Source organism: Onychostruthus taczanowskii, unplaced genomic scaffold, assembly GCF_017590055.1.
Source record: "Onychostruthus taczanowskii isolate IOZ18803 unplaced genomic scaffold, ASM1759005v1 scaffold15, whole genome shotgun sequence".
NCBI lineage: Eukaryota > Metazoa > Chordata > Aves > Passeriformes > Passeridae > Onychostruthus > Onychostruthus taczanowskii.
The window spans coordinates 8,980,524-9,006,651 of record NW_024498685.1 but is presented as its reverse complement, the minus strand read 5'-3'; the positions used below and the strand labels follow the sequence as shown (position 1 = coordinate 9,006,651).

At 42.0% G+C, this 26,128-nt stretch overlaps 1 protein-coding gene across 2 annotated transcripts in view; it reads left to right on the top strand.

Moving 5' to 3' along the window:
• Positions 1-19,996, top strand: part of KDM5A (lysine demethylase 5A) — a 48,979-nt gene extending 28,983 nt beyond the window's left edge. The window contains exons 18-28 of one of the 2 annotated variants that reach the window (XM_041398547.1): positions 1,804-1,918; positions 4,678-5,033; positions 5,558-5,696; positions 6,587-6,766; positions 8,174-8,335; positions 9,331-9,882; positions 10,752-10,895; positions 13,739-13,898; positions 14,361-14,581; positions 16,713-17,123; positions 18,617-19,996. In XM_041398547.1, coding sequence (XP_041254481.1) covers positions 1,804-1,918; positions 4,678-5,033; positions 5,558-5,696; positions 6,587-6,766; positions 8,174-8,335; positions 9,331-9,882; positions 10,752-10,895; positions 13,739-13,898; positions 14,361-14,581; positions 16,713-17,123; positions 18,617-18,829 — 2,653 coding nt within the window. In that variant the 3' untranslated portion in view covers positions 18,830-19,996. Of the gene's footprint in view, positions 1-1,800; positions 1,919-4,677; positions 5,034-5,557; positions 5,697-6,586; positions 6,767-8,173; positions 8,336-9,330; positions 9,883-10,751; positions 10,896-13,738; positions 13,899-14,360; positions 14,582-16,712; positions 17,124-18,616 lie in introns of both variants that reach the window. The other variant, XM_041398546.1, reaches the window with a different exon arrangement.
• The last annotated feature ends 6,132 nt before the right edge of the window (positions 19,997-26,128 follow it).

Sequence of the window (26,128 nt, the reverse complement as noted above, 5' to 3'; positions counted from 1 at the left end):
TAGAACCCCACTGCCACAGAGGTATTACTCACTTAGAACTCTGATCCAGGTGAGGGACACAGCATGACAGGGGTTGCATTGCTCAGTTCTGGTCAAGTATAATTATTTTGGTAGCTCCCAGGTGTTCCTGGTCTGGTGCTGCTTCCTCCTCTTCCTCCTGCTGTTGGAGTATGACAGCCCTCTCTCAACAGTTGCTCAGATATATATATAGATATATCTATATATATATATAATTATATATATGTAAGAAGAAATAACTCTTCAGTTAGTTATTTGGTGGGTTTCCAGAGCTACCCCAAGAAAGACAGGGAGTAGAAGGATTTTAATACTTTCAGTGTCATGTCTTATGTAAAGATAAAAGAATTTTGAGGCCACAAAAGGCTTATATATACATTTGAGGGCTGTTGTATGGTAACTAAAAATATTTTACAAAATTGAGGTTTGAGGAAGATACTGAAACTTCTTTGAACAGTGCTAGGCAGTGTAATTATAAAGGTCACATTCAGCTGCTTCTGTAACATTTATGTTCATATTTAACACCTGGAGAAGGATCACTTTTACAAAAAGGATAAGGTTATTAAAAAAGCAAATTAAAAACAAGTGCTCAAACAGAGCAATTTGGCAGGGGTTAATGCAGCAATAAACTCATGGTCAAATGCAGCAGAAGAAAATCTGTGCCTTATCCATCCCTTTTTGAATAAACCCCAAAAATGGATAATATGTAGCTGTGAAGTTCTGTCCATTATTCTAGTCCTAGATCTTTACCTTCTCCTGGATGTTGTGAGTGAGGGATAATTGCACCTTTTTGTGCAGCATCTTATGCTGTGACAGTGGTTGGACTAAGGCTAGAATGCCAGTGTGACACTGCTGAGTGTCCACTCCCTCAGTTTTGTCCCTTGGAGCCCTCTACACCATTGCCCTCACTCAGGGATTTTGGGGGCACAGCAGGTCTGCTGCAGCCACTGCTCCTCATCACTGTCTGCTGGAGCAAATCAAAGCCTGCAGGATTCTTTATTCCCCTCTGAGGTTTAGCTGGTGTGGAATTATATTTGGTCATTAATCTAAATTTTACATTTACAACATTATGTAAGTCCATAGCATAAGATAGAATTTCTTTACTATTTCTGTGGTATTCAAATGTAGATTCATTAGCAAGGATCAGCTCTTCAGTATTTGAAATCTGTTGTACTTGGGAAGTTGTGCCTGCCAGTGATCTGTACACCAAGTATTTAATTTATGCAGTGTGTCACTTTTAAGTCTTTTACTCTATTCAGTGGGCTTGTTACACTTACTTCAAGTGATTTATAATGGAAACATCTTTGCAGAGCCTGTCCCACTGAATATCAGTCCTCTGTTGCAAGGTCAGTTCCAGCAGTTCTCTGGCTACAAGAAAGAAAGCACTAGATCCTAAGACTTGTGTTCAGGGCTTGTTGCTGTTACATATCTCAGACTTCTTGTCAGTGCCTGGCACAGTGCACAACTTCCTGAACTGCCTAAAGCAGACTTTATGGGGCTATATTCTTCTGTTTGTAATAAACTCAGTTTGGAACTCACCTAGACAATTGTACCTCTGAAGGGCAGAGTAAATGATCCTGAAGGGGCTTAGGGGATTGTATTAAATTTTGTTTTCAGGATTTTGGAATTCTTGTTGAGTTCAAGTTACATTTTTCTTTGAGTTCTTAGGCGATTAAATGCTTTTGGTAACATCTCAGTAATCCTGATAATTTCTATCACTGTGAATAAATCCAAGGATCATCATCTTATCTCTCACCTAATACTTAATTGTGCCCATTTGTACAGCAGAGTGAGCCAAGACAGTGGAAGGACACGGACCAAGCTGACTATGGAGGAGCTTAAAGCATTTGTGCAGCAGCTGTTCAGCTTGCCATGTGTTATCAGCCAGGCCCGACAAGTAAAGGTAAGATTGCATCTGCTCCTTGATAATGGTGTGCCTTTTACTTTGCTCTGATTTTGTGGTAGTATGTTTTTTAAACAGACAATTTTGCCTGGTGTAGAGGATGAAAAGCTTCTGGTGTAAAATATATGTGCACTTTTTCCAGGTGCCTGGTACAACAGGCATTGTCAGATGTGGTGGTGCAGCTAAACAAATATGGAAGATCCTCTTCCCCTGTCACTGTCCAGACAGCCCAGTTCTAAATCTCTGAATCAGTTACTCTTATTCCATTATCATTAATGCTTTCTGCAGAGCTTAAGTTTCTGGCTAAATCCTACCCTTTATATGTTTTTGTAGAAACCTCTGAGGGTTACACTGGTGTGCTTTTTCAGGGCAGCAGGAAAGCAGTGCCACATTGTTAGTTATTCCATAAATCTCAGCCTTGCTTTCCAGGCTACAGCCTTCTTAATCTGTATGCATGGCCTGCATTTCTTGCCCTTCATATATATCTTTACACCTGTCTCTGAATGAATCTAGACTAATAAGTAATCCAGATCATACTGATTCCCCTGGCTGCTATTACCATTTATCATTCTGGCACTCTGCATCATAGCAAGTGTTTTCAGCAGCAGTCTTAATTTGTTTCTCTGTCACTGGTGATGGAATACTTAACAGCATTTCACCTACTAACCAACTTGTAGAAAACTCCTTGAGCAACATCCTTAATAAAGATGCCTAGAGAAATGCTTCCTGAGATGTGTGTTAATCACTTATTAACCTGCATGCTCTGCTTGTACAGTTTTCCATGTGTTGTATAGTACTAGACAGAGGGCCTGAAATCCTGTACATTACCATAGGTGCTGCTAGTGCTACATAGCCAAACATACAGTTTAAAACTAAGTTAGTTTTTGTTTAGAAGGTCCCTTTTCCATAAGTGTTTGTTAGTGTTTATGTCCTTCATTCACTAATTTTATATAAACTTTTCCATGATAGTTCAGTGTTGATAAGAGAGACTTTACATTGGAATTTCTTATTGTTTACGTAATATTGGCAATTTTTTTTCCTGAAAACAATTTCCTTCAGAAAACCTTAGGGCTCTAGTGTGCAGGTTTGCCAGGCTTGTTGACACTGTCTTTGTCCTTTAGAGGTGTTCTCTATTAGATGCCAGCAAACTGGTTAAAGTGGAAAGTGCTTTCTCATCCTCATATGATAGGATGGTTTTACTTCACTTCTTTACACACACATTAGTATGTAATTGCACATATTATTAGTATTAGTAAAAATACTTACTAATATTTATTAATGAAATGTTGTTGTCTATTAGGTAGACATGGAAGATTGCTCTCAGATGGGCTTTTTAAATGTGTTTAAAACTTGCTTCTAATTAAAACATAATTCATAGATGAGAGGGCTGCAGACATATAATTAACTCTTAACAGTTTTAGCTTGTATTTTTGTCTAATGCCTTCTCCCAACTAGTCCATCTTCCCCCACCCCTCAGCATTAGGAAGGAATCTGGTTCTGGTTCAAGTACTCTGCCTATGCACGTGCATGCTCTTGAAGCCTCAGCATAATCACTAGTCAATAAATAAATAATTATCATTTTACTGATTACAAAGTGTAGTCTTTTCATTTCTGAATGAAGTCAGATAATGATCATTTATGTCTAAGCACTCACCAGCTTTTAGCATGGCATTTGAATGCAATTATCCATCATAGTGAATAGCAAAATAATTGTCATGTTGGATGATGAATATTTTCTAACACAAAAGGCATTGTAATTATTGAACTGTTATAATTTACTGTTGCCACTATGAAGCATTCAGAGTATGTTCCCTAAATCAAAATCTTTATAATTTAGATCTTGTTCTTTCTTACAAATGCCTTCTGATTTCCAGACAGTCATGAAAAGCAGCATCAGCCAAAAAAGGCAGTAAGCTAAGGGTTAGGAAATGCAGGTTTGCTCCTCGTTGTGCCGTGGGCTTGCTGTCAGAAATGCCTGTCTTCTAGTAAGAGACTTGGGGGTGAATCCATTGAGTGTGATGGTTGAATGTCCTTGAATGAGTCTCCTGCAGAGATTCTTTCCTGTCTGTTTGCTGTCTTTGATTTTTTTTTTTCATTGCAGTGCCAAAACATGAGGATGAGGACAACTGCAGCACTGCAGTTGGATTTCTGTGAAATTGTCTCCTTTAATAAGAGGGTTTTGCATTTTCATTTCTTTCTTTAGTGCAATAAAGCCCCAATGCTTATAAGTGGTGGTCCAGCTTTAGGGAATATTACTTTCAGACTTCACCATTGTTATTTTCAGGACCTGTGGTATTCATGTTCTCATACATTCCTGGCTTGTTATTTCTCCTCAGCATGTTTTTTTTCTGTTTTGTGTTGCTGTCATTGCTGTAATGCCCCTGACACTATTAAAATGATGACCTGTTTGCAGAAGTCCCTCTTCTCCCCACTATTTTAAAACTAACATTGACTGGGCAGTGCTAAATATTCTGTTTGTTGGGAGCTGTTGTCATTTGCAGTTGTACTATTTTAGGTGCAGAGTTTGATGCAACTAATATGCCTAGGGTATGAAACATTAGGCCATCAAATAAGTTTAGATGTTCTGTTACTTCATTTCTGTCAGACTTGATGGCTTGTGACAGCTAGCTGGCATTGTGTGTGTAAGCTCAGACTGATGATCACATACAGATTCACAGCTGACTGATCCCTCAGTTGCATTTTCTTTTGGATTCTGTGGGTGTTTTTTCCTAATTGATTTGTACTGTGTGTTACTTCAGAATCTGCTCGATGATGTGGAAGAGTTCCATGAGCGTGCTCAGGAAGCTATGATTGATGAGATCCCAGACTCTTCCAAGCTGCAGGAATTGATAGACATGGGCTCTGGCCTTTATGTTGAACTTCCTGAACTGCCAAGGTTGAAGCAAGAACTGCAGCAGGCACGGTGGCTGGATGAGGTGAGGTCCACCCTCTTGGATCCCCAGAGAGTCACCCTGGATGTGATGAAGAAGCTGATTGACTCTGGTGTGGGCTTGGCACCACATCACGCTGTAGAAAAAGCCATGGCTGAGCTGCAGGAGCTGCTCACAGTCTCAGAGAGGTGGGAGGAGAAGGCCAAGGTCTGCCTGCAGGCCAGGTGAGTGTTCCTTTACAAACTGTTCTTAGAGGCCACACACTTTTGTGTTTCTCTTCCTCTTTTGAGATGTGAGGTGAGAAGTTGGGCCCTTGAAGCTGTAGTTGCCTTTTTTTTAACCTCCCAACCATTAGATTGCTCTAGAGTTGGATTTGAGATTGATGAATTGCAGAAGTGTTGATTGCCTATCATGTTGCACTGTGGCAGGAGGCTGAGGCTGTGTGTGTTGCTGCTGCCTTTGCTATTCATCCCTCTCCACAAAGAACTCTTGACTATGCTACCAATAAGAGACAGCTTTCTGGGTGTTTAAGGGTTGTGATGCTGTGCCCTTCTGAGCTTGGTTGTGCCAAGCCCATCACCTTTCTCACCTCCTGTTATTTGGTAGCCAGTAGCATCCTCCAAGCACAGAGCCATGGTGTCCTACCCTGCAGTGTAGTGGTGAAGTTGCATCTCCAGCCTGTCAGATTTATGGCTTTAGATGACTGGCATTTTGAGAGAAGGCTGGAATTGGGTTTTTCTTGCTCTAGACCACGCCAAAGTATGATGGCTCTGGAGGGCATCGTGAATGAGGCAAAGAACATCCCTGCTTACCTGCCCAATGTGCTGGCACTGAAGGAAGCCCTGCAGCGAGCTAGAGACTGGACAGCCAAAGTGGAGGCCATTCAGGTAGGGGTTACAGCAGGGCCTAGAATCTTCTGCTTGCACTCTTATTTGGATGTGTCCTTTATTCCTAGCACCTCTCCTCACAAAGGTGGTCTGAAGAGAAGCCTTGCTATGGCTCTTGAATATGGTCTTACCAGAACTCATGTACTTGATTTTCTTCTTGTGCATTTGTCTCCCCACTGGCTATCCAATTTCTATTTCCCTTCCTTTTATGTATTTCAGAGCAGATACAAAAGCTAGCAAATTCATTTTGATATGGTATTTGGTTTTGGAAATGTTCAGCATGCTGTCACTGAAAATATTTAGCTGCAGTAGAGGGTGCTCTCAGGTTTTCAGTTTTGGATCTGCCTGTGGAAATTTTGGTTTTTTATGGAAATTTTTTTTTTTATTTTCTCCCTAAAACGTTGCAAGATTTAATGGCAATGGTGGCCAGAATTTTCTGAAAGAGATGGATTAGTTCAGTGACCTCCCCTTCTACTGGTCTACCCACATGACTTGGTCCTGAGTTCTGTGATATTTGTGGGTGTTGATAGCTGAACTAGAGCTGCTTATCTTATACCAGGTGTTGTTGGGAGTTGAAATGAGAATCCCAGTAGATTTCACATCAACCCTTATACAGCTCTTGCTGTTAAACAGACAGCATTTAGATAACTGTCTGGAAATGGAATGTTGTCTTACTCCCTAAGCCAGCTGGCCATATCAAAATGACTGTTAAAATAAAAGCTGTATGGGACAATTGTTTAAAATAACAGTAGATTGAAACACTGCCCTCCTTCCCTTTCCCATGGAACTCTGTTTTAGACTCTGACAAAGTAGTGTATGGCTTGAAATTAGTCTGGCAGCTGATATAATGGTGGAATTGTTGGCTTAGAAAAAAACTTGTTTCACCCCAGAATGGGAGCAACTACGCGTACCTGGAGCAGCTGGAGAGCTTGTCTGCCAAGGGCCGCCCCATCCCGGTGCGCCTCGATGCCCTGCCCCAGCTGGAGTCCCAGGTGGCTGCAGCTCGTGCCTGGAGGGAGCGCACAGGAAGGACCTTCCTCAAGAAGAATTCCAGCTACAACCTGCTGCAGGTGAGCAGCCCGTACTTCTCTGTCAGAAGAACACACTTCCCTGTCAGAAATTGGTCATGATGGCCCACAGGTGGCTGGAGGGAAGAGCTGGTTCAGTTACACTGGATTACAGTTCCTTTTCAGAATAGAACATAATTTCAGCTGTTCTTGGATGAAAAAAATGAAAAAGGCTGAAAGTCTGTTTGGTTAGTTCTGTTTTATGTATGGAAAACCTCATCTCTCACTTGTGAAAGAAGAGGGGAAGTAAAAGCATTTTTTTGGTCATTGAAGAAATGTAGGTCTGAAATGGACACAGACCTGTCTCAAATTGAAATATGTTTTCACTTGCCACACTGTTTAAATGCTAAGAAAATAGATTAGATATTTTATAAACTGTTTAACTAGAAGAAAAAAAAATTAGCTACTGTTTATTTCACTTCAGTGAATGTAGTGACTGTCCTTGTTTTAATAAAAATCAATCATGTGTTTGAAGATGTATCATATCTACTTGACAGACTTCCCTTTTGTAAGGAAAAGAGTTCCAGTTCAGCTGCATTCTTGGAGGCTGTATTTTTCATTCTCTTATGTTGGTGTCAATTCTCTGAGGTTTGTCTTCACTTTTAGTGAGATGTCCCAGTCCAGACAGAATCCCCACTCTCTGACTTTCCCTAGTGCCATGTGAAGTGCATTAGTTACATCTTGTGTCTCAAAGGGGGTACTGAGGTTTAATGTTTTCCAATGGGATTTTTCCCTATTGCAACCACATCACACTAATTTTTTTTCACTTTGTGATACATTCTAGATACAGCTTTTTCTCTGTATTCTTCTGCTTAACTAGCTACTTAGTATGTTCTGCTTTTGCATTTTCCTAAATGTAGCAATTTGAGCTTTTCTATATTGAATTTAATTTGCTAGATTTTATATTTAAGTATGCATTCCAACTAGTCATGATGACTAAAGCTTTATTCTTGTCCTTAAAAGTGCTTTTCAGCCTCTCATAATGATATTGAAAGGCTTATAGCGTACTTCTAGGGGTTTTTCAGGCACCAAGTTGCTGATGTAAATATGAAATAATTTTTAATACTTGATTTATAGAGGCCCCTGAAGGGATTGTTGAAGTATGGATGTCTAACTGCATGTAGTGTTTTAGTTAGCTATATGCATATTCTGAATAAATTCTGTAATTTAATCAGAAAACACAGTGGCTTTCAGTTTGACCTGCCATGTCACTGGTTGCTGATTACATTGCTGTTCCCTAACTCTAAGATACTTTTCTCCTTATCTGTTTATTCTCTTTTTCCTATCATTAGTTGACAGGTGTCAGAGGGGTTAGATTGCTGAGTAGTTCTTGTTCCCTGGTGCCACTGTTGTCATTCCTTGATGAGATGTCCTTGGGCCTGACAGGATAAATTTCCTTGGTGGTTGCAGGTTCTGAGCCCGCGGACCGATATCGGTGTTTATGGGAGCAGTAAGAACAGGCGGAAGAGGGCGAAGGAGTTGATGGAGAAGGAAAAGGAGAAAGATCTTGACTTGGAATCCCTGAGTGAACTGGAGGATGGGCTGGAGGAGGCCAGGGACGCTGCAGCTGTGGTAAGGAGCAGTGGAAGGTGGTGTCTCCTGCTTGCGTGGGCTTAAGTCATCTCTAACTGCAGAAATTCTAGGGAAGAACTGATAAATGAATTTCAGTGAAAGAGATCCCTTATAATCTGGTGTTTGACACAAGAATGCAGTTCAACTTGAATTGCAGTGAAAGTAGAGTTCAGAGTGTCACTGCTGGTATTTAATATTAAATATTAAGACTTAAATGCTCTTGTGTTAGTGTCTGTGGCTGCTCGTCTAATATTAACATTTATTGAAATTGTCTGGAAATAATGAGGTGCGGCTCTGCCTTAACCGTGACCAACACATATTTGGTTAGGTCAATTTTGTGATCAGCCTGCCAATGCTTGGTCATGGACACTGGGCTGGAGGGAATGTTTTATTTGATTCCTCTTTTTTGGAGGATGCTCGTGCTGCTTATCAGAATAATTTGCTGACATCTGGCTGCCCTTTCCCTGGTAAACAAAGAAAATATATGCAGGGTCATTAACATGGCTTATACACAATCTATTTTACTGTAGTATGCTTGGTTATAGTTAGCTGAATGGAAACATTAAGGAAGTGTAAGTTGCTTCAGGAGATACGTGGTCACTCAGATGCTTCTGAAAGGATGCTCAGCTCCATTGTCTCAGTAAACAGTTGAATGGAACAGATTCTGACTTCTTCTCTGGAGTCAAAACCTGTTCTTCTGGTGGCCTTATGACAGATTTAATTATGAACTTCATAAAGTTTGTAGATACTGAGAAGGTTATCTAAAGTTTACATAGCATCTCTACCAGAAGGACTCCAGGGAGTAGTGAGCAACTGAGGAGGAGGTATCTTAGATAAAGTTTTAATTAGATCATGTAGTTCCTAAATTTTGGGTTAAGTTTAGATCTCTTGATCTGTTTGAGTTGGCTGTTTTTTTTTTCCTTTTCCTGTGCTGTTAATAAAATTAAATCTCTTAGCTGTGAAGGTCTTGACACGTTTTTGTCCTTGCTGGGCAGGTGGCTGTGTTCAAGGAGCGGGAGCAGAAGGAAATTGAAGCCATGCACGCTCTCAGGGCAGCCAACTTGGCCAAGATGACCATGGTGGACCGAATCGAAGAAGTCAAGTTCTGCATCTGCCGCAAGACAGCCAGCGGGTTCATGCTGCAGTGCGAGCTGTGCAAGGACTGGTTTCACAGCGGCTGCGTGCCCCTGCCCAAAACGAGCTCCCAGAAGAAGGGCTCCAGCTGGCAGGCCAAAGAGGTGAAGTTCCTGTGTCCCCTGTGCATGCGCTCCCGCCGGCCGCGCCTGGAGACCATCCTGTCGCTGCTGGTGTCCCTGCAGAAGCTGCCCGTGCGGCTGCCCGAGGGGGAGGCCCTGCAGTGCTTGACAGAGCGAGCCATGAGCTGGCAGGACCGAGCGCGGCAGGCCCTGGCCACCGACGAGCTCTCCTCTGCTTTGGCCAAGCTCTCCGTGCTCAGCCAGAGGATGGTGGAGCAGGCGGCTCGCGAGAAAACCGAGAAAATCATCAGCGCGGAGCTCCAGAAGGCAGCAGCTAACCCCGACCTGCAGGTAGGGATGGGGAGGTCTTGCTGTTCCCTCTGCTTGCCCTAATTTAGTGTGTCAAAATGGCTTGTTTTTCTTGGAGAGGGGAGGGCAGTGAAAAGCTGAGGTCTACACATGGTAAAACTTCTTACTTCAGTGCTCTGCAGATTTTGGCTGGCTTCTGTTGGGTACGTTCCTGCTGCAGGAACAGGTCTGTTGCTCTGTACTCGCTGTCAACAGCAACTGCTGAAGTTGCTCAGAATCTAATTATTTCTGTACTGTTGACTTTTAAGGGTTGGTTTTTTCAGTTTTTGATACATAAATGTGTTCCAGTGTGTTTAGAAAAAGATACAGATCATTATGCATTGTGTAGGTAAGAAACATCAGGTCAGCTGCAACAGCTGGGTACAGGCCTCAAGATGTGTAAAACAGTTGCCACTTTAGTGTCCAAATTCCATTTTGCTCTTGACAAAATCCAGCCTCAGTGTTAATAACTTCTCATGGATTGTCATTCACAGGCATTTGGTGCCTTGTTAGTAAATTTCAGCAAGGAATGTAGTCAAACACTGATAATTCCACAGCTGCCCTCTTCACCTTGAGAATGAGTTCAGGTCATGTTATGGTGAAGAAGCTGTCATTTGTAGCACTGAAGAACAGTATGTAGATCTTTCCAGTCACTGTTATTAAAAAACAGGTAATCAGAATCTAACCAAACCTTTTACTTGGATGTTTCCCTATCTTTTTTTCACATTTTGCTGTAACTGGTCTCTTTTGTAATGTCCAGGCAGTTACCATCAGGCCAAAAGAACCACTGTTTTTTGTTAATAACTCTTTAGGTTTTCCAGATTTTTCCTGGAAATTTTATTTTTTTTATTTCCATATTCTATTTTTTTTAGGGACACTTGACAAGTTTTCAGCAGTCAGCCTTTAACAGAGTGATAGGGAGCGTGTCCTCATCCCCACGGCAGACTTTGGATTATGATGATGAAGAGACAGACTCTGATGAAGACATCAGGGAGACATATGGCTATGACATAAAGGTAAGTAATCCAGAGTGGTTTGTTTGCATGGAATAAATATAGAACACCTGTCTTATGAAACCAATTTTTTCAGAATATTTCTTGTACCTGAAGCTGTCTGTGTATGTTCTGCTCTAGTGCCTGTGGCAGAAGAGGCACTTCTTGATTTTTATCTGAATATCCACATTCTCTGAACTATTGTGAAGTTATGTAACGTTTTTATGCAAAATTTTCAAAGTCCTTTCCACCTTTTGAATTTCAAAAGGTGCCTTTTACTGCTGAGGAAAAAGATCCACTTACAAAGGGATTTGTTTATAACACTCTGGAGGATGAAGATTGTGTTTATGCCCCATTCAGAGATACCACGAGTCATAAATATAAGTATCTATATGAAGAGCTCTTGGAAAGTTTTTGCTACAGCAAAAAGATTACCCTTCAAAAACTGCATGCTGTGTAAGAAGTTTCCTGATGCCAGAGCTTTGTTCATGTTTTCATACCTTTTTCTTCATTCAGCCCTTTTATAAAGGAAGTACATGTGTTCCATTTTGGAGTGTGGAATTTTTTGAGACAAGATGTCTGGATCGTGTTGTAAAATTAGTGTCTGGATTCAGTACAGCAATTGTAACTGCAGTTAAATTTCTAAAGTATTTTATCTAGAGAAGAACTTACATGAGAAAAGGCAGTTGTGGAGAAAACCTTGTGTTTTCAAGGTATTGAAATGTCCTTTTGAAATACATAGAGACACAGGCAGTGCCACAGTTTCTTCTTGAGCAGTGTTTTCTTTCTAGTGAGAGTGTCATCTCTGCCTTTAAAGATGCTATCTTAAGAGACATGTAAATTCTTTTCAGGCAGATATTCTGGTTTATAGAGGGGCAGCACATTCTCCAGGTATGATGTGCTGTAATCTCCTATTTTTAAGTGTTTTGTTTCTCAGCAGCCTGATGCAAATACACAGATTTGTCTTACAGTCCCCTGTGAAATGCCAGCAAGAATACATTGCTGTTGGGTACTACAGCTTTTAATTGTTTTAGCTTTATATATAAAAGTAATTCCCAAAACTGTTCTTTGCATCAGGGGTCTTAATAAAGCATTTCTGAAGGATGTGGCATTTTCTGAGGCTGTGATAAAACACATGTCAAGAAAGATGGCATATGCTTGCCAGGATCTCAGGGTTTTGCAGGACCATAGTTTCATTTGTTTAATAATTCTACTGTCATAATTTAAAAATCTTGTACTTAACCCTTTTGATTTGGATATTCATAATAAAAAAGTATGTTTAAGCAAAGCTGATGGAGACCAGAAATGTATTCTGTTAGGTCAGCTAATATGATTGGACTAGAAGACAAATTTTCAGGCAACCAATCAAATTCTTCACATATAAACTAAGAGATGCAAAATTTAAAAAATCCCCAAAAAAACCCAAAAACAAAAAAACCCCACAAACCCAAAGTTGCTCATAATTTAATTAGTTCTATAATGTTGACTTTTAAGGGTTGTTTTTTTCAGTTTTTGATACATAGACGTGTTCCAGTGTGTTTAAAAAAAGATACAGATCACGATGCATCGTGTGTGAATTTGCTTGTGTTGTGGACCCTGTAGAAATAATGCTGAATTCCTAAGGGTCTATACACTGTACTTTGAAAACCACAGTCTCTGGCTTCTCAAATGCACAGTTGTTACAGAAGTAGATATCAAAATATGATCTGTTTGATTATATTAAATGTTTCTTAATTAAAACATGGCTCTTGCCTGTAAATCTTCATTTGGAGTGCAGTAGCTAGATTTTTTGTAAGGTTTGTTCCAAGCAACACATTCACTGGTCAAATCACCTGTAATTTGTTTTCATTTTTTGTCTGTTCTCATTTCTTTGCACTGGTATTGCCTATGGCTGCTAATGATGATGATTTAAAAATCTAAAAAATTACATGTTAGCCCTGAACTTCCTTCAGTGTAGTACAGTAAGTTACCCGTAACAAGATATTGTTCAAGATAAAAACCTTACTCTTGGTAGGGAGAAATATATTCCTCTTTCTGGGTAGATTTATTTTACCTTTTCATCATCTGGGCAAGATAAATTTGAATTTCCCACTTGTAGTTCTGTAGAGAAATCATTAGTTTGTATATCACTTTCTTTTAAACATACAACTGAAGGCCACAGAGAGAGACTGAGAGATACTACCATTCTTAAACTCCCTTTTTATGTCATGAAATGAGTGTCTTGCCCAATACCTTGAGCTGTTCAGTGTCTTGCTCAACACACTGAGCTGAGCACAGGCCAGTGCCATCATTACTCTGTTAATGGAAATGTTCATGACAGCCCTCTTCCTTCATTGTTTGGTTCTAATTTAAACTGATTTAACACTGCTGTAAAAGTACTGATCCCAGAGCAGCATTTGATTGCCATTATGTTAGTATTTCTTGCTGTGCTGGAATGCCCTTTTTTTTCCATACCTCTAAAATCTTCAATAATTCCTTTCTGTAGCCACTGTAATTTAGTCAGCATACCCTCGATTTATGGAAGATAAAGTCTTCATGAGTGTGCAGTCAGACTTTTCAAGCAAAATAATAAATTATGTAGGCTAAGAAAAAGCTTCTTTTCATTATGTTGACTTGTGAAGACCATACTTAAGGTGCTGAGTGAGGAAACTTGTCAAATGTTTTTCATGTATTAGCTGTAAATAAACTGACCTATCATCCACCATTTGAGTAGGGATATAATTTTTACCTTTGATCTTGGTATCTCTGATGGAGTGCTTCAGAGGAGGGCTTTATGAGCAGCAGACTGCTCAGTCTTAGTAGAATTTACTTGGAAGTAGGTATTCTCTGGATTCAGATGTTGCATGTTTTCTGTGGGTCTTTTCCAGGACAATGCCAGTGTGAAATCTTCCAGCAGCTTGGAGCCCAATTTGTTCTGTGATGAGGAAATCCCCATTAAATCAGAGGAGGTGGTGACACACATGTGGACTGCTCCCTCCTTCTGTGCTGAACACGCCTATTCCTCTGCTTCTAAAAGCTGCTCTCAAGGTATTTGCTTTTGTGTACATTGAAATAAAATTAAGTAGATAACCAGGATGAGCAGTCAGTGGGGAGTGGAGCTGCTCTGTTATCCAGCAGAGTTACATTGTAGTTAGCTTCCTGATATTTGACATATAAACCTGTGCCAATGTGTTTTGGTTGCTACTGTTTCCCACCTTAAAATGTTGTAAAAAATATGTAATTTCTTTTGGTTTTGATCTCTTCTCTTTATGTGGCTTTGCCTGGGAAGGTTTAGATTGAGTATTAGGAAAAATTTCTTCACTGAAAGGCTGTTTGGGCATTGGAACAGGCTGCCTGGGGAAGTGGTGGAATCATATCCCTGGAAGTGCTCAGAAGACATGGGGGTGTGCCACTTGGGGACATGGTTTAGTGGTGGGCTTGGCACAGACTCAATAACCTTAGAGATCTTTTCCAGCCTTAAGGATTTTGTGTCTTGCTCCTGTCTGAAAGGTTCTAGCACTCCAAGGAAGCAGCCTCGGAAGAGCCCGCTGGTTCCTCGCAGCTTGGAGCCCCCTGTGCTGGAGCTGTCACCTGGAGCAAAAGCTCAGCTGGAAGATCTGATGATGGTGGGAGATCTACTGGAGGTATCTCTGGATGAAACTCAGCACATCTGGCGGATTTTGCAGGCCACTCATCCGCCCTCTGAGGACAGGTTTCTTCATGTCATGGAGGTAGGGAACTTGAACAAATACTCTGGTGTAGAACAGAAATCCCACCACGTTCTGTTGGTGGATTTATATAAACCTGGTCTTGAATAGTTGAGTGCTCAGTTGCTTGTCATGTTTGGATTTCACCTGGAGAGAGTAGCAGCTTACAGAAAACAACAGAATAAGTGATCCAGAAATTCAGTTCTTGATCACTCATGCCCTAGCACTGTCCTCCTCAGTTAACCATATTTAGAACAGTTTTCTCAAGTAGTTCCATATGCAAACCTTATTTTAGAAGGTAACAGGTTAAAGGATTTTTGATTGTGCCTGGAAACTGAACTAACCTGCAAAAGAGTTACAAGAAACATTTAGGAAGATGAAAAGTTACACTTAGCTTATGTAACATGATACTTGTATGTTACTGAACTTTGTTACTGGGGAAAACATGTTTTGATAATGCAGACAATAAGATTCATATTCTTCCTCAGTATAACATAGACATAGCAATTTTTAAATTGATATACTGTGAAGATGTCCCTGATTGCTCTGCTCAGCTGCCAGTGCATCAGGCAGGTTTATCTGCTGATTCTGAGGTCTAGTCAAAATCACTTTGCTACATTGATGCAGAGGGCAAGGCAAGGAATGTGTGCTCGAAGAGCAGCCTCTTTGGAAGCTTCAACTCAAGCTGCTGGGTTGAAGAGCCAGAGTGGAACCCCTTTTTTACCATCTGTCAGCTGCAGCTGGGGGTCAGCTTGGCTGTATGGATTGTGTGATGCCTTGTTGGGTTACTGAGCTGTACAGGAAGGATGTAAGATGCTGGTTCTTTCTTGGCTTTTTGGTGGTGTACAGCAGTATAAGATGGAAGGTTGCATGCTGTGAACAGTGAGGTTAGGTGAACATATTAATTGGTGCCTCATTTTCTGTGTGCCATCCATACACAGTGGGTGAGTACAAGTGTTGCCAGACTGCATCAGTTACAAGTGTGGAGTACAAAAATGCCCCTGCCTCCCAAGTTCTGCTGCTTTACCACCTTTCAGCCCAAGTACTACATAAGCTTAATGTTCTTTCAGTGTAATGGTTTTGGCAGGGAGCTGATTGAAAAGCAGTTTGAATGCCAGCAAATAGCAATTTATAAATAATATGCCAGACTGTTACATTAATAGTTAAGCAAAGCTTTTTTCCAGGATTGTGGGGTGAGGAGTGTAGAGTGTGTGTGCATTGCAACATTTTGTACTTCTGGTTAACCTTTATGAATATTTGCTTGACCAGAGCTGCTCATTTTGAATTGAATATATTCTATGTCTGTTTACACACAAAATAAGTAGACTTCTGTGAAATAATCTAGAGAGGATTTGGTTTTGGGTGGAGTAGCTATATTAAGTTATGTACAGTAAACAGTCTCTTTACTGGTTTATAATATATTTTTAATCTATTAATAATTAAGGTTAAAGTATATAGCTGCATTGACTGAAATCAAGTCAGTCCTGTTTGTACAAAGGACTACACAAGTGAATCTTTCAGGTATAAATGGGACTTGTCACTGTCAATGCTACCTGCAGGGACAGAGCTGGCCAGTTTCAAGCCCCACTTGTGATCTGAATCTGTTATTTAAGAGCTCTTGATGACACCAGGATATTTACAATGTCTGCCAGTTTGGAAGCCATTCAAATAATGGATGTTGCTTTCTCTTCTTGCTTGAGTTGATGATACATTTTAAGAATTCACCAATTACTCTTTCTTAATCTCCAAAACAGCAGTTGCTTTCTCTCGAAAATAATTACAGGCAAGACTGACCTCGGATGAAAAATAAGCATCTAACAAATGATTAATCTTCTCAACTTCCATTAAAAAACAATGTGAGAAGGGAGTTGTAATAATTGCTTATTTTGCCTTCTTACCCTTGCTGGTAGTTTACTTTTTCCACTGGATATTTTTGACTGATTGTACTTTGACACAGTTGATAACACTTAAAAATTTTTATAGTATGGTGAAAATGAAGCTAAGTGCTTTTTTTGTTTAGAATTAGTAACAGTATGTTGTTGGCTAGATTTCTTCATACCATATCAGGGTAAAAGTAGAGGTAAGTACATTTGTCAGACCTCAGGTCTGCAGGAAATTTGTCTTTGAGTAAATATATGTATCTTTTTCTATGAAGGATGACAGCATGGATGAAAAACCACTGAAAATGAGAGGGAGGGACTCTTCTGAGAGGAAGCGGAAACGAAAACTGGAGAGAGCAGAGCAGTTCTTTGGAGATATGAAGCAAAAATCTAAAGAGCTGAAAAAACTGGAAAAACCCAAGAAGAAGAAGCTAAAACTCACTATGGATAAGACAAAGGAGCTGAACAAGCTGGCAAAGAAACTGGCTAAGGAAGAGGAGCGGAAGAAGAAGCGAGAGAAGGCAGTTGTGGCAAAGGTAGAACTGGCAAAGGAGAGCACAGAGAAAAAAAGAGAGAAGAAGGTTCTGGATATTCCTTCCAAGTATGACTGGTCAGGAGCAGAAGAGTCAGATGATGAGAATGCCGTGTGTGCTGCTCAGAACTGCCAGAGGCCCTGCAAGGACAAAGTGAGTTGCCCCTTTTTTTCTATCACAGGCAGTTCTGTGCTAAGTCAGAGCCCCTGTGCCAGGTTAAGTTGAGCAGCATGAGAAACCAAAGTGGTGTGGTTAGAAATGAGAGAGAATTGAGTAGTACTTGGGTAGGTGGATTTAGCAGATTAAACTGTAGGACTTCCTTATTCTCTTAGGTACTTCAAAAAAGATGGAAAATTAGAATCTGGGAAAAGGTACTCTGTTTTGATTGGAAAGTTCAGCTTCTTCAAGCTGTGGAATTTTTTTGACTGTGTGCAACATGCGTTGGCTGATTCAGAGGATTAATTCTTTGATTCAGGAAGAAATGTTCCTAGCTTTACTGTGTTCCTGAGCAGGAGTGGGATGTGTGGTGTTCCTAAATGAAACAGATTTTCTGTATTTCTTGCATACACTCTGTGAACAGTGATGTTGCAGGCTGAGTGATCTACAGACTTCAGTGGTTCATTTTGCTTGTTGGAGATAAATAATCAATTATTTTAGACCTGATTGAATTATTACAAAAGAAACCTGATCTTCCTCTTTGTGGCACTGCCTGTCGTGATTGTCAGCTTTTAACACAGACTGATGATCAAAAATTTTTTCAAAATGTTTTTTCTGTACTTTTCTACTTTCTATAGGTGAATGCCATACTTGTCAAAAATTGGCAAATACTGCAATGTAATGACTGAAGCTGCAGCTGTTTGTCCATTACTAATCACTTTGGAAAATTTGTTCAGGAGTAGTTGGCTACAAACTAAAGTAACATCTGTATGATGATAATGTTTCTTCATTTTAAATAGGTTGCCACTACTGTTGTTTTTCTGATATTTTACTTTCCCCTGTAAGTAGAAAGCAGAACTACAGCAGTAACAATTTTTAGAGCTGTACCAGTGGATGCCATTAAAATGGAGAATCTCTGATTCTTATCCTGCAAATTGTAGTTTCTGCCCACTGACTCCAGTTAACATATACTTTTATTCAAAGAATTACAGAAATCAAATCAGTAATCCTTTTTCCTTCCTACATTCTAACTCATTTTTTGTCTTTTCCACATTGTTCTACAGCAAGTTCAGCTCAAAATTTGTATTGTAGCTTAAATGTTCTGACACTTAGGACTTATATTTACAAAAGCTGGTGTTTGATAATGCAGTCTAGGAGGGTGTGTTTGGAGACTCTCACCTCTGCTGAGCATTTTAAATGTGTTTTAGCACATCTTTCATCTGAGGAGAGCTGAGTCATCTTCCTCAGGAGTAGTAGAGTGTTCTTGTGTTGTTGCAGTGTAAGGATGCAAGAGGGGCAAGGTTTGTTGGAAGAGTTCGTTTCCATTAAACTGAAGTAGCTTGTTAAACAAGCTCTATAGGGGAGTTAATTTTTGCCCCAGAGCTTTTGTATTCTTGGTAGGTTTAACAGAAGGTCTCTTCTTCACAGAAACTGTGCCTGTGTGTCCTTGCTGGTAACAGGCTGTGTGTTGCTGATGTGCTCTCTTGCAGGTGGACTGGGTGCAGTGTGACGGGGGCTGCGACGAGTGGTTCCATCAGGTGTGTGTTGGGGTCTCCCCAGAGATGGCCGAGAATGAGGATTACATCTGTATAAACTGTGCAAAGAAACCCCTGCAGGGCCCCAGCAGCCCTGCCCACGCCTCACCTCCTCCCTTCTTGCTGAGCTACAAACTACCAATGGAAGATCTCAAGGAGACGAGTTAGCAACTGCTCCATGCCCAGAACTTGTTGGGAAATGGACCACTGGAACCCTTCGGAACGAGAGGGGTTTGAGGCTGATGTAGCTCCCGAGCTTCCCTTCCAAGGATGTACAGATGTGCAGCAGAGCTGGTCCCTTCCTGCAGCGGGAATGTCAGGCACAGAGGCACCGGCTGGGCTGTGCAGACACTGCCTGATGAGGGGCTCCAGCCAGTGCTTTCTGACTTGAGTGTTTCCATCTCTGAGTGTGCCTGTTGCTCTCAAGGACTGAGCAAACTCGAGGCTGTCAGACACTTCAGGGTGTCAGAAGTACATGTTGGCAGTGGGGCTGGCCTGGAGCTGGTGGGCATAGGCTGGAGCTCTTACACCTACCTGGTTATCCTGAGGAGGTGACTTTGGAAGTCTTTTGCCTCTCTGTGCCAACCCAGTGTGTAGAGCAATGTCTTGGGAGAATGAAAATGCCTCCATATCCAGGCAGCTAACACTACACTATAAGGGTGGGAGCAAGTGGATGAATTTCTTTTAATTTCTCTTTTGTAGCTAAAGGGCAGAGGAGCTCATAATGGCAAAAATCAGCAAAAGTTCTGTTTACCAAAAAAGAAACCCAACTCTACTCCACTAGGCAAATTCTTTTCCTCAGTGGGAAACAACGGATCTTCCTGTCCTGAGGAGGGCCAGAAATCATTGATAATGTCTAGCTAGACCAGAACTTGGGAAGAGCAGAGTGCTTCCCTTTCCACAGGGATGCTCTCTCCTGTTCTAGGCTTTGCTTAGAGTTCTACACTCCTGCACGTTAAAGTTGTGTGGCGCAGGATGGAGCTGGCAAGGAGGTACAGCACCCGGGGCACAGCTTCTGAGATCTGTACCAGGGATGGGAAGGAAAGAAGACAGCCCACTTACCTCAGAGGTTACACTGACACGTGCTTCTGTGAAAAGTTTCACTCACAACTTTCCAGTATCACCAGGCTACAGGCGTGGCCTCCTGTGATACCAGCAAGCAGTCTGCAGATACTGTTCACAGTGCAAACCCCTCCCTGCTGGCTTTGCTGGGTGTGTACCAGTGTACAATCAGCAACAGTTCTTGTTTGAAGTTGCCCCTGGCTTTGCCGGAGGACCAGAGGGCTCGGGGTCATCCTGGGTGACAGTTGTTTTAGTAAATCCATTTTTAAAGAAGGACTTGTTTTTACTTTTTTCTAAATGTCTCAGACTACTGACTTGTTCTATAAATAGATTATTTTTCTTTGATTTTTTTATACTTACCACTGTTAACCAGCAGCACAGACAGAGGTTCACAAAGCAAAAACCTGCCCGTGGGCTTGGGTTTTTTTACTCCATTCCTTCCTTGTAGTACAAGGAATTAGCAGTTACCTTCCCCATTCTAGCTTGACCAGCTGCCTGTGTTTAAATAGGTAAATACATTTCATGTGCTACCTTTGTATTTGGGTTTGTTCCTATTAGTGGGGCATCTGGGCCTTAATGACTCCAGTGGATGCTGGCCTTGTGTATGTGAATGTCTGAAGTCAGCCCCTGGGCTGTCTTGTCCCCCTCTCCACTCGCTCCCTATTGTTTCCATTCTTCTGCAGTTCTAGGAGTGTTGTAAGTAGTGTCCAGTCTTACTAGGAGCTGGATTGGGATTTAAAGAAATATTGACAAAAACAAAGGTGTGCTGTCTTGACTGTTCTGTGTCCCTTCTCTTGTTCTCTGATATTTGGAAGTTTATTTATTTGGCAGAATTATCCATCCAAAAAAAAAAAAAAAAACCAACTCAGCTCAGGTAGACGGAACTTCTTTGTTTTCTTCTATGTGTGCCTGCTACCTGGGAAGAGGGAAGTGTGCAAAAGGAAAAGAAATAAGATGGAGCACAGAAGATCCAGAGTCTTGGGAGCTTTGAGTGCAAATTGGACACAGACTTCTAATTCCTGCTCCTTAAAGACTTAATGTGATGTCAAAAGCAAGCTGTGGTTAAGCGTGTGGCTGAACGGGCACCCTAGCAAATTTAAGAGTATTATTTGTTTACTTATTTATGAAGGAGTCTATGCTTTAGATAGACATACCCTCTTTTTGCTTCCAATTACTTTTTTTTTTTCTTCTCTATGTACACTTAGTTTTGGTAAACTGATTTAAACTGTTGTTACTTTTCCTTCAAGCTTTAACTGACGGTACTACATAAATGTTTCCCGATATGGAGTGGATAAACTATCTGTCACAGATGTTTAATCGTTCCAGAAGTAGACTAGTACAAGATTTCTTAAAGAATCCCAGTGTTCTGTATTCTTTCCTGACTCCTAGAATTTGTGACACAACAGGGGAAATATGGTTAGCATCTCCTGAGCATATCCTCGTGACCATTCCTGCATTCTCTGTTGCGATGAAGTCGTTGTATGTAATTACCATCAACTGGAAAAGAGATCTTTGAGTAAACCTGCATTGCATGTTCCTGTTTCTCTGTGTAGAAGGTGTGGTGGAGAGTGTTGACAGAAGCACTAGTTACAGCAAGATGGAAACAAACAGCTCTACAATGCAACTGTGGTCATTCTGCTTGTAACGAGCACAGGAAAGAGCAAACAGCAGAAAGAAATGTGCAAATCATATGCAAAAGTCACGTTTTTAGTAGCTGTTTTTCATGTAGCCACGTGGAGAGCCTCTGTTCCACTCTTGGAAGGAGGTTGCCACACTTTTTTCTGGTCACAGATGTCTTGTTTGCTTTTGGATAAGGTGTTCATAAACTGAAGACCATTATTAGCTTTACATCTTATTGTTTTAAGCTTGTTTTTTAAGAGCGTAATTCCTATCGAAGGATTGCTGATAGTATGAACTTATGAATAAATGTTAACTTTTGGAAAAACCTGCAGTTTAGTGGTTGAAAAACCCGAAGCTACAGCTGTGGTGTTGTCTCCAGATCCTAGGGGTTTGAATTCTTATAAAAGCATATGCAGAGAAGCCAGCCAAAGCCAAGACAAAAATGTTCTTACAGGTCTGCTACAGCTGTGGGAAAACTCATGCTTTGGGGTCAAAATCTCAGTACACAAAAAATATTAGCTTGTGTATCTAGAAAGGTGCTTGTCTTAATGCTGTAGTCTACAAAGGCTACTTGCCACTGCTGCTGTAATTTCTTTTCATGTGTCTGACACAAAAGGTCAAAGAAATTACCTGAGCTGTTGTGAGGAGCTGAAAATGGCCAGGACTTGAGTTGTATAGCTTGTACAAACTATGTGTTTTCAGGTTTTTCTTGTAAAAAACAGGGCCTGGGATTTGGCAGCTTTGCTTGCAGAGAGATAAATGTCACTGCTGACCTTCAGTACCATTGCCTTTAGGATTTATGCTTTTGACAGATCTGTAGCTGAATGCTGGTGCAGCCTGGACCCCTGGTAATGAAGACTTAAGAGTCTTCAGCAACTTCATATTGTTGATATTTTGGGAATTATCTGAAGGGATTGGAACACAGTCACACGGCAGAAGGGAACAGGCAGTTGTCTGTTATATCAGCCACACTGTGAAACTTGCATTGATCTTTTCAGTTTTTAGATCATAGAGCAGTTTAGGTTGGAGGGTATTTCTGGAGGTCATCTGGGTCAATCTCCTGACCAGAGCAGTGGCAACTTTAAAAGTAGGTGAAATTTTTCAGGGTTGTGTCCAATAAAATTTTGAGTTTTTCCAGGGATGAGCATTCAACGACTTCTCTGATTTCCCATTTGGTTCTGTAACATCTGTAGTGCAGAATTCACTTGCTGTAATGTGCCTTTGCCACAGTCTGGCTCTGTGTTTTCTCTGATTAGGTAGTTGGAGACTGCAGGTCCTGCAGCCTTGGTTTCCAAGCTGAACAAATCCAGCTCAGCCTCCCTTGAGCCATGGCATGAGCTGCAGCCTTCTGACAGTCTTGGTGGTCCTTGTTGCAGGTTGCTCCATGTACTGAGGAGCCCAAAACTGGACGTGTTACTCTAGGTACAGCTAAAAGTGTTGAATACAGGGGGGAAATGACTTCCTTCAAGCTGCTGCTCACACTTTTGCTGTGCAGCCTCCTGCAGGGCTGGCCTGGATAACTGCAGGTACTGCTGACTCCTTTTCATTCTGGCTGCTGTTAGCCCCAGGTCTTCTGGTTTATAATTTCTCAGATACAGGACTTGAACTTTCCATCAGCACATCACTTCAGCCAGGAAAGATCCAAGTGAATGGCAGTTCCCTCCTCCTGTGTTTTGGGCTTTGCTGCTCCAGTCCTCTGCCAGCATTGTTTGATGTCATCTGAGTGTGCTCTGTACCACTACCCAGGTGGGTGAGAAAAAACACCTGAGGTACTGCACTTGCAGCTGTCTCCAAGATTTCCAATTGGTGACTGCTGGAGCCTGAGTATTGCTGTCCACCCCATTTTTCACTGCCATTGTAGGTTGTCCATCCACTCCCCCTGAGTGTGTTTTTGCTGTAAGTCAGGGTGAACACCCACTGCTCTCCCCTTGTCCATGGAGTTCATCACAGAAGGCAGCCAGACTGGGCTGAGGTTGTAGTGGTGACTGTTACCAGCCACGTTATCCCTCACGGGTGTGGGTGTTGGTTTGAGGAGGATTGGTTCCATCACCTTTCTCCTCTTCATTGAATGGGCATCATGCACAGAGGGTTCATTACAGTCTATCAAGAAAGTGATCTTCCTGTTTTTCCTAGGGCTCTGATTGTTTTCTAAGGGTGGAAAAAGTTTCTTAGTATCACTCCTGAAATGACTGTTAAAATTGCTGTAAGAAGTTGAGTGCTGTGGTCTGCTAGAAGCAACACTTGAGGCTTACTCCAGTTAGATGCAAAGGAAAAGCAGGGAACTCCTTCACATCTTCTCCAGCTGTGGTCACTGTGTTTGGTCAGCCTGCCTGAACCAAACAGGAGCTCTGCTTGGAGCACCAAGGCACTGGGGAGGTGCCACAAGTCCAGCCCTTATCAGCATTGCAGCCATGCTGGCTCTGGGAGGGTGAAAAATGTGGGGGGCAGCTGGAAACTGGCAGGGTGATAAATGTGTGGGGAAACTGCACAGCAGGACATGGAGAGCACTGAGCTTTGGGTAATGGGGTGGCTTGGCACAAGTGAATGTTAAGTTGTAGGTCAAGAAAATGAAAGTAGCAAGGATTTATTGAAAACTATTTGTAAGGAGCTGTGCTCTGAATGGCTTTGAAACAAAACCTCTGCTGCAGTGAGTAGTTCTAATCTGAGTGGGGTGTTGTGTCTTATTTGGTGGCTTTTCAGAGGTCACTTTTTGGAGTCTGTGTATCACCCCCACACTCCCCCCAAAAAGGCATTTAAAGCCAAGTGCCAGAGGGAGCTGCTGTGGGTGTTTATGTCCCAGGAGAGCAGCCACCTGTGCACACAAGTGCTGGGATGATGGTTGGTGTCTCTGGCCAGCCTGGCACCTGCTTTTCATGGGTGGGTGATAGTCCAGCAGAGGGAAGGGCTGCATCCTTTGGCTCAGCCCCCAGCAATGGGCGAGGCTGTCACTCCCCAGGGAAAAGAGGTGCTTGGTGCTGCTGTGCTGTGACAGGAGCAGTGCAGCCACCCAAGTCCATGCTATGGATTTGAGAAACAGCTCAGGCTTTAGTGGCATGTGGAACGAGTACCACATTGTTTACTTCTGTCAGCTAATGGCTTAACTTTTCACTTCATACAGCTGGAAATGCAGTCAGTCTGGACATTGTCAGTGTATTGGTAGTGCTACATCCCATTATTTCCTTACCTGGTGGTCTCTTAGGCAGGAGGTAGATGCTTTAGCTTTGCCTGGAAACATTCCTGGGAGTGACAATGGCTGCTGAGAATGCCTGCTGGAGAGGTGGAATCACTGGCAGCACCCTGCCTGATGCTGAAGGACCAGGCCCAGATGAGTGTGATGCTGCTGCTCTCACCTGCTGCCAGAAGGGGAGCCCCACAGGTGTTTCCCATTTCCAGGTTTGTATCTCACTGGAGAGGTTCGAGCACAGCCCACTTCCTCACTTTCTGGGCCTTTCCACCTACCCTGGCACTGGTTTCCTCTGGCTTCTACTGCAAATAGTGTTGGAATGGTCAGACTCTGGGATTTAGGGCAGGTAGAGAGCACAGTTAGAGAGCTGAACAAATAAACAATGGAAGAGTGCACAGCCACAGGAAAAGTGTTTATAACTTAGAGGATTTTTTTTTTCTTGCTGAGTAGTGTGATTCTAGGAAGATAATGGGTCAGATTCCTGTTTGGAGCAGAAAGTGGGCATGACCTTTGTGTAACTCCTGTTTACAGAGTGTGCAGAGTGCTGCTGGACAAACAACACCTGAGATTTCTGAAAAAAGGAGCTCACTTTGCCCTAAGTAGCAGCTGTTCCATGTCCCTGTTTCTCAGCTCTGGTGATCTCACAGGAAAATGATTGTTTCTTGTGCTTTTTGCTTCCATCCCCCAGGGCCATTCCATTACACCTTGGGCAGTGCCTGTTCTCAGGGAAGTGAGGCCAAAAGAAATCAGCACAAACTCCCTTCACAGACTTCTGTTTTGCTCCTCCCAAACGTTTTTTCCTTTGCAGCAGGAGAGGTCTCACCTCCCACCCTCTTAGGGCTGCCTGGCTCCCTCCACAGGAGCTGTGTGACTGCAGACTGTCCACTGGCATCACCAGGACCAGATTTGGGCAGCAATAAAGCTGCTGTTTCCTGGTTTGCTTGTGTGAATGCACAGGTTCTGTTCCAGCCCTAGGGGGTATGCAGTTCAAACCTTGTAGGAGGAACCTCAAGGTGAATCAGAATATCAAAGACCAATCTCCTTTTTCCTCTAGATCCCAGTTATGGTGAACACCAAAACTAAAAGTTACACTGGCTCCACATGTTCTCAATTAATTATCCCATTTACATCACCATGTCTTTTTTTTTTTTTTCCCTATTTCCCTCCCTGATTACCAAGAAAGTTTTGTATTTGAAACCACATTCTCAGCACTTGTCAGGTGATTGGAAGCAGGCCTGACCCTCTGTGTTAGCTTGCAGGGATCAGGAATGAAGCGTCCCTGTCACAAAGAGCTGTGATGCTGTGAGCCTCTCTGGCTGAAGGGAAGTAATTAATGTTCATGGTGGAAATATTTGTGTTTGGGTGTATTTCTCCATGTGACCTCTGGATCTGGTCAGCCCCCTGAGCATCACTGTTTGAATTCATGGTGGCAAAAGGGTGACGTGGCTTGGAATTTGATAGTCAAAAACGGCAGAGTGAAGCTCCTGAGCAGCAGCAGCTGCTCTTGTTCCCTCAAAAGGGCTCTCAAGCCACCTTCTCTTTTAGTGTGGCTGCAGTGAGTCAGCCCAACCAGACCAAATCCTTGTGCCTCTGCTAAACCC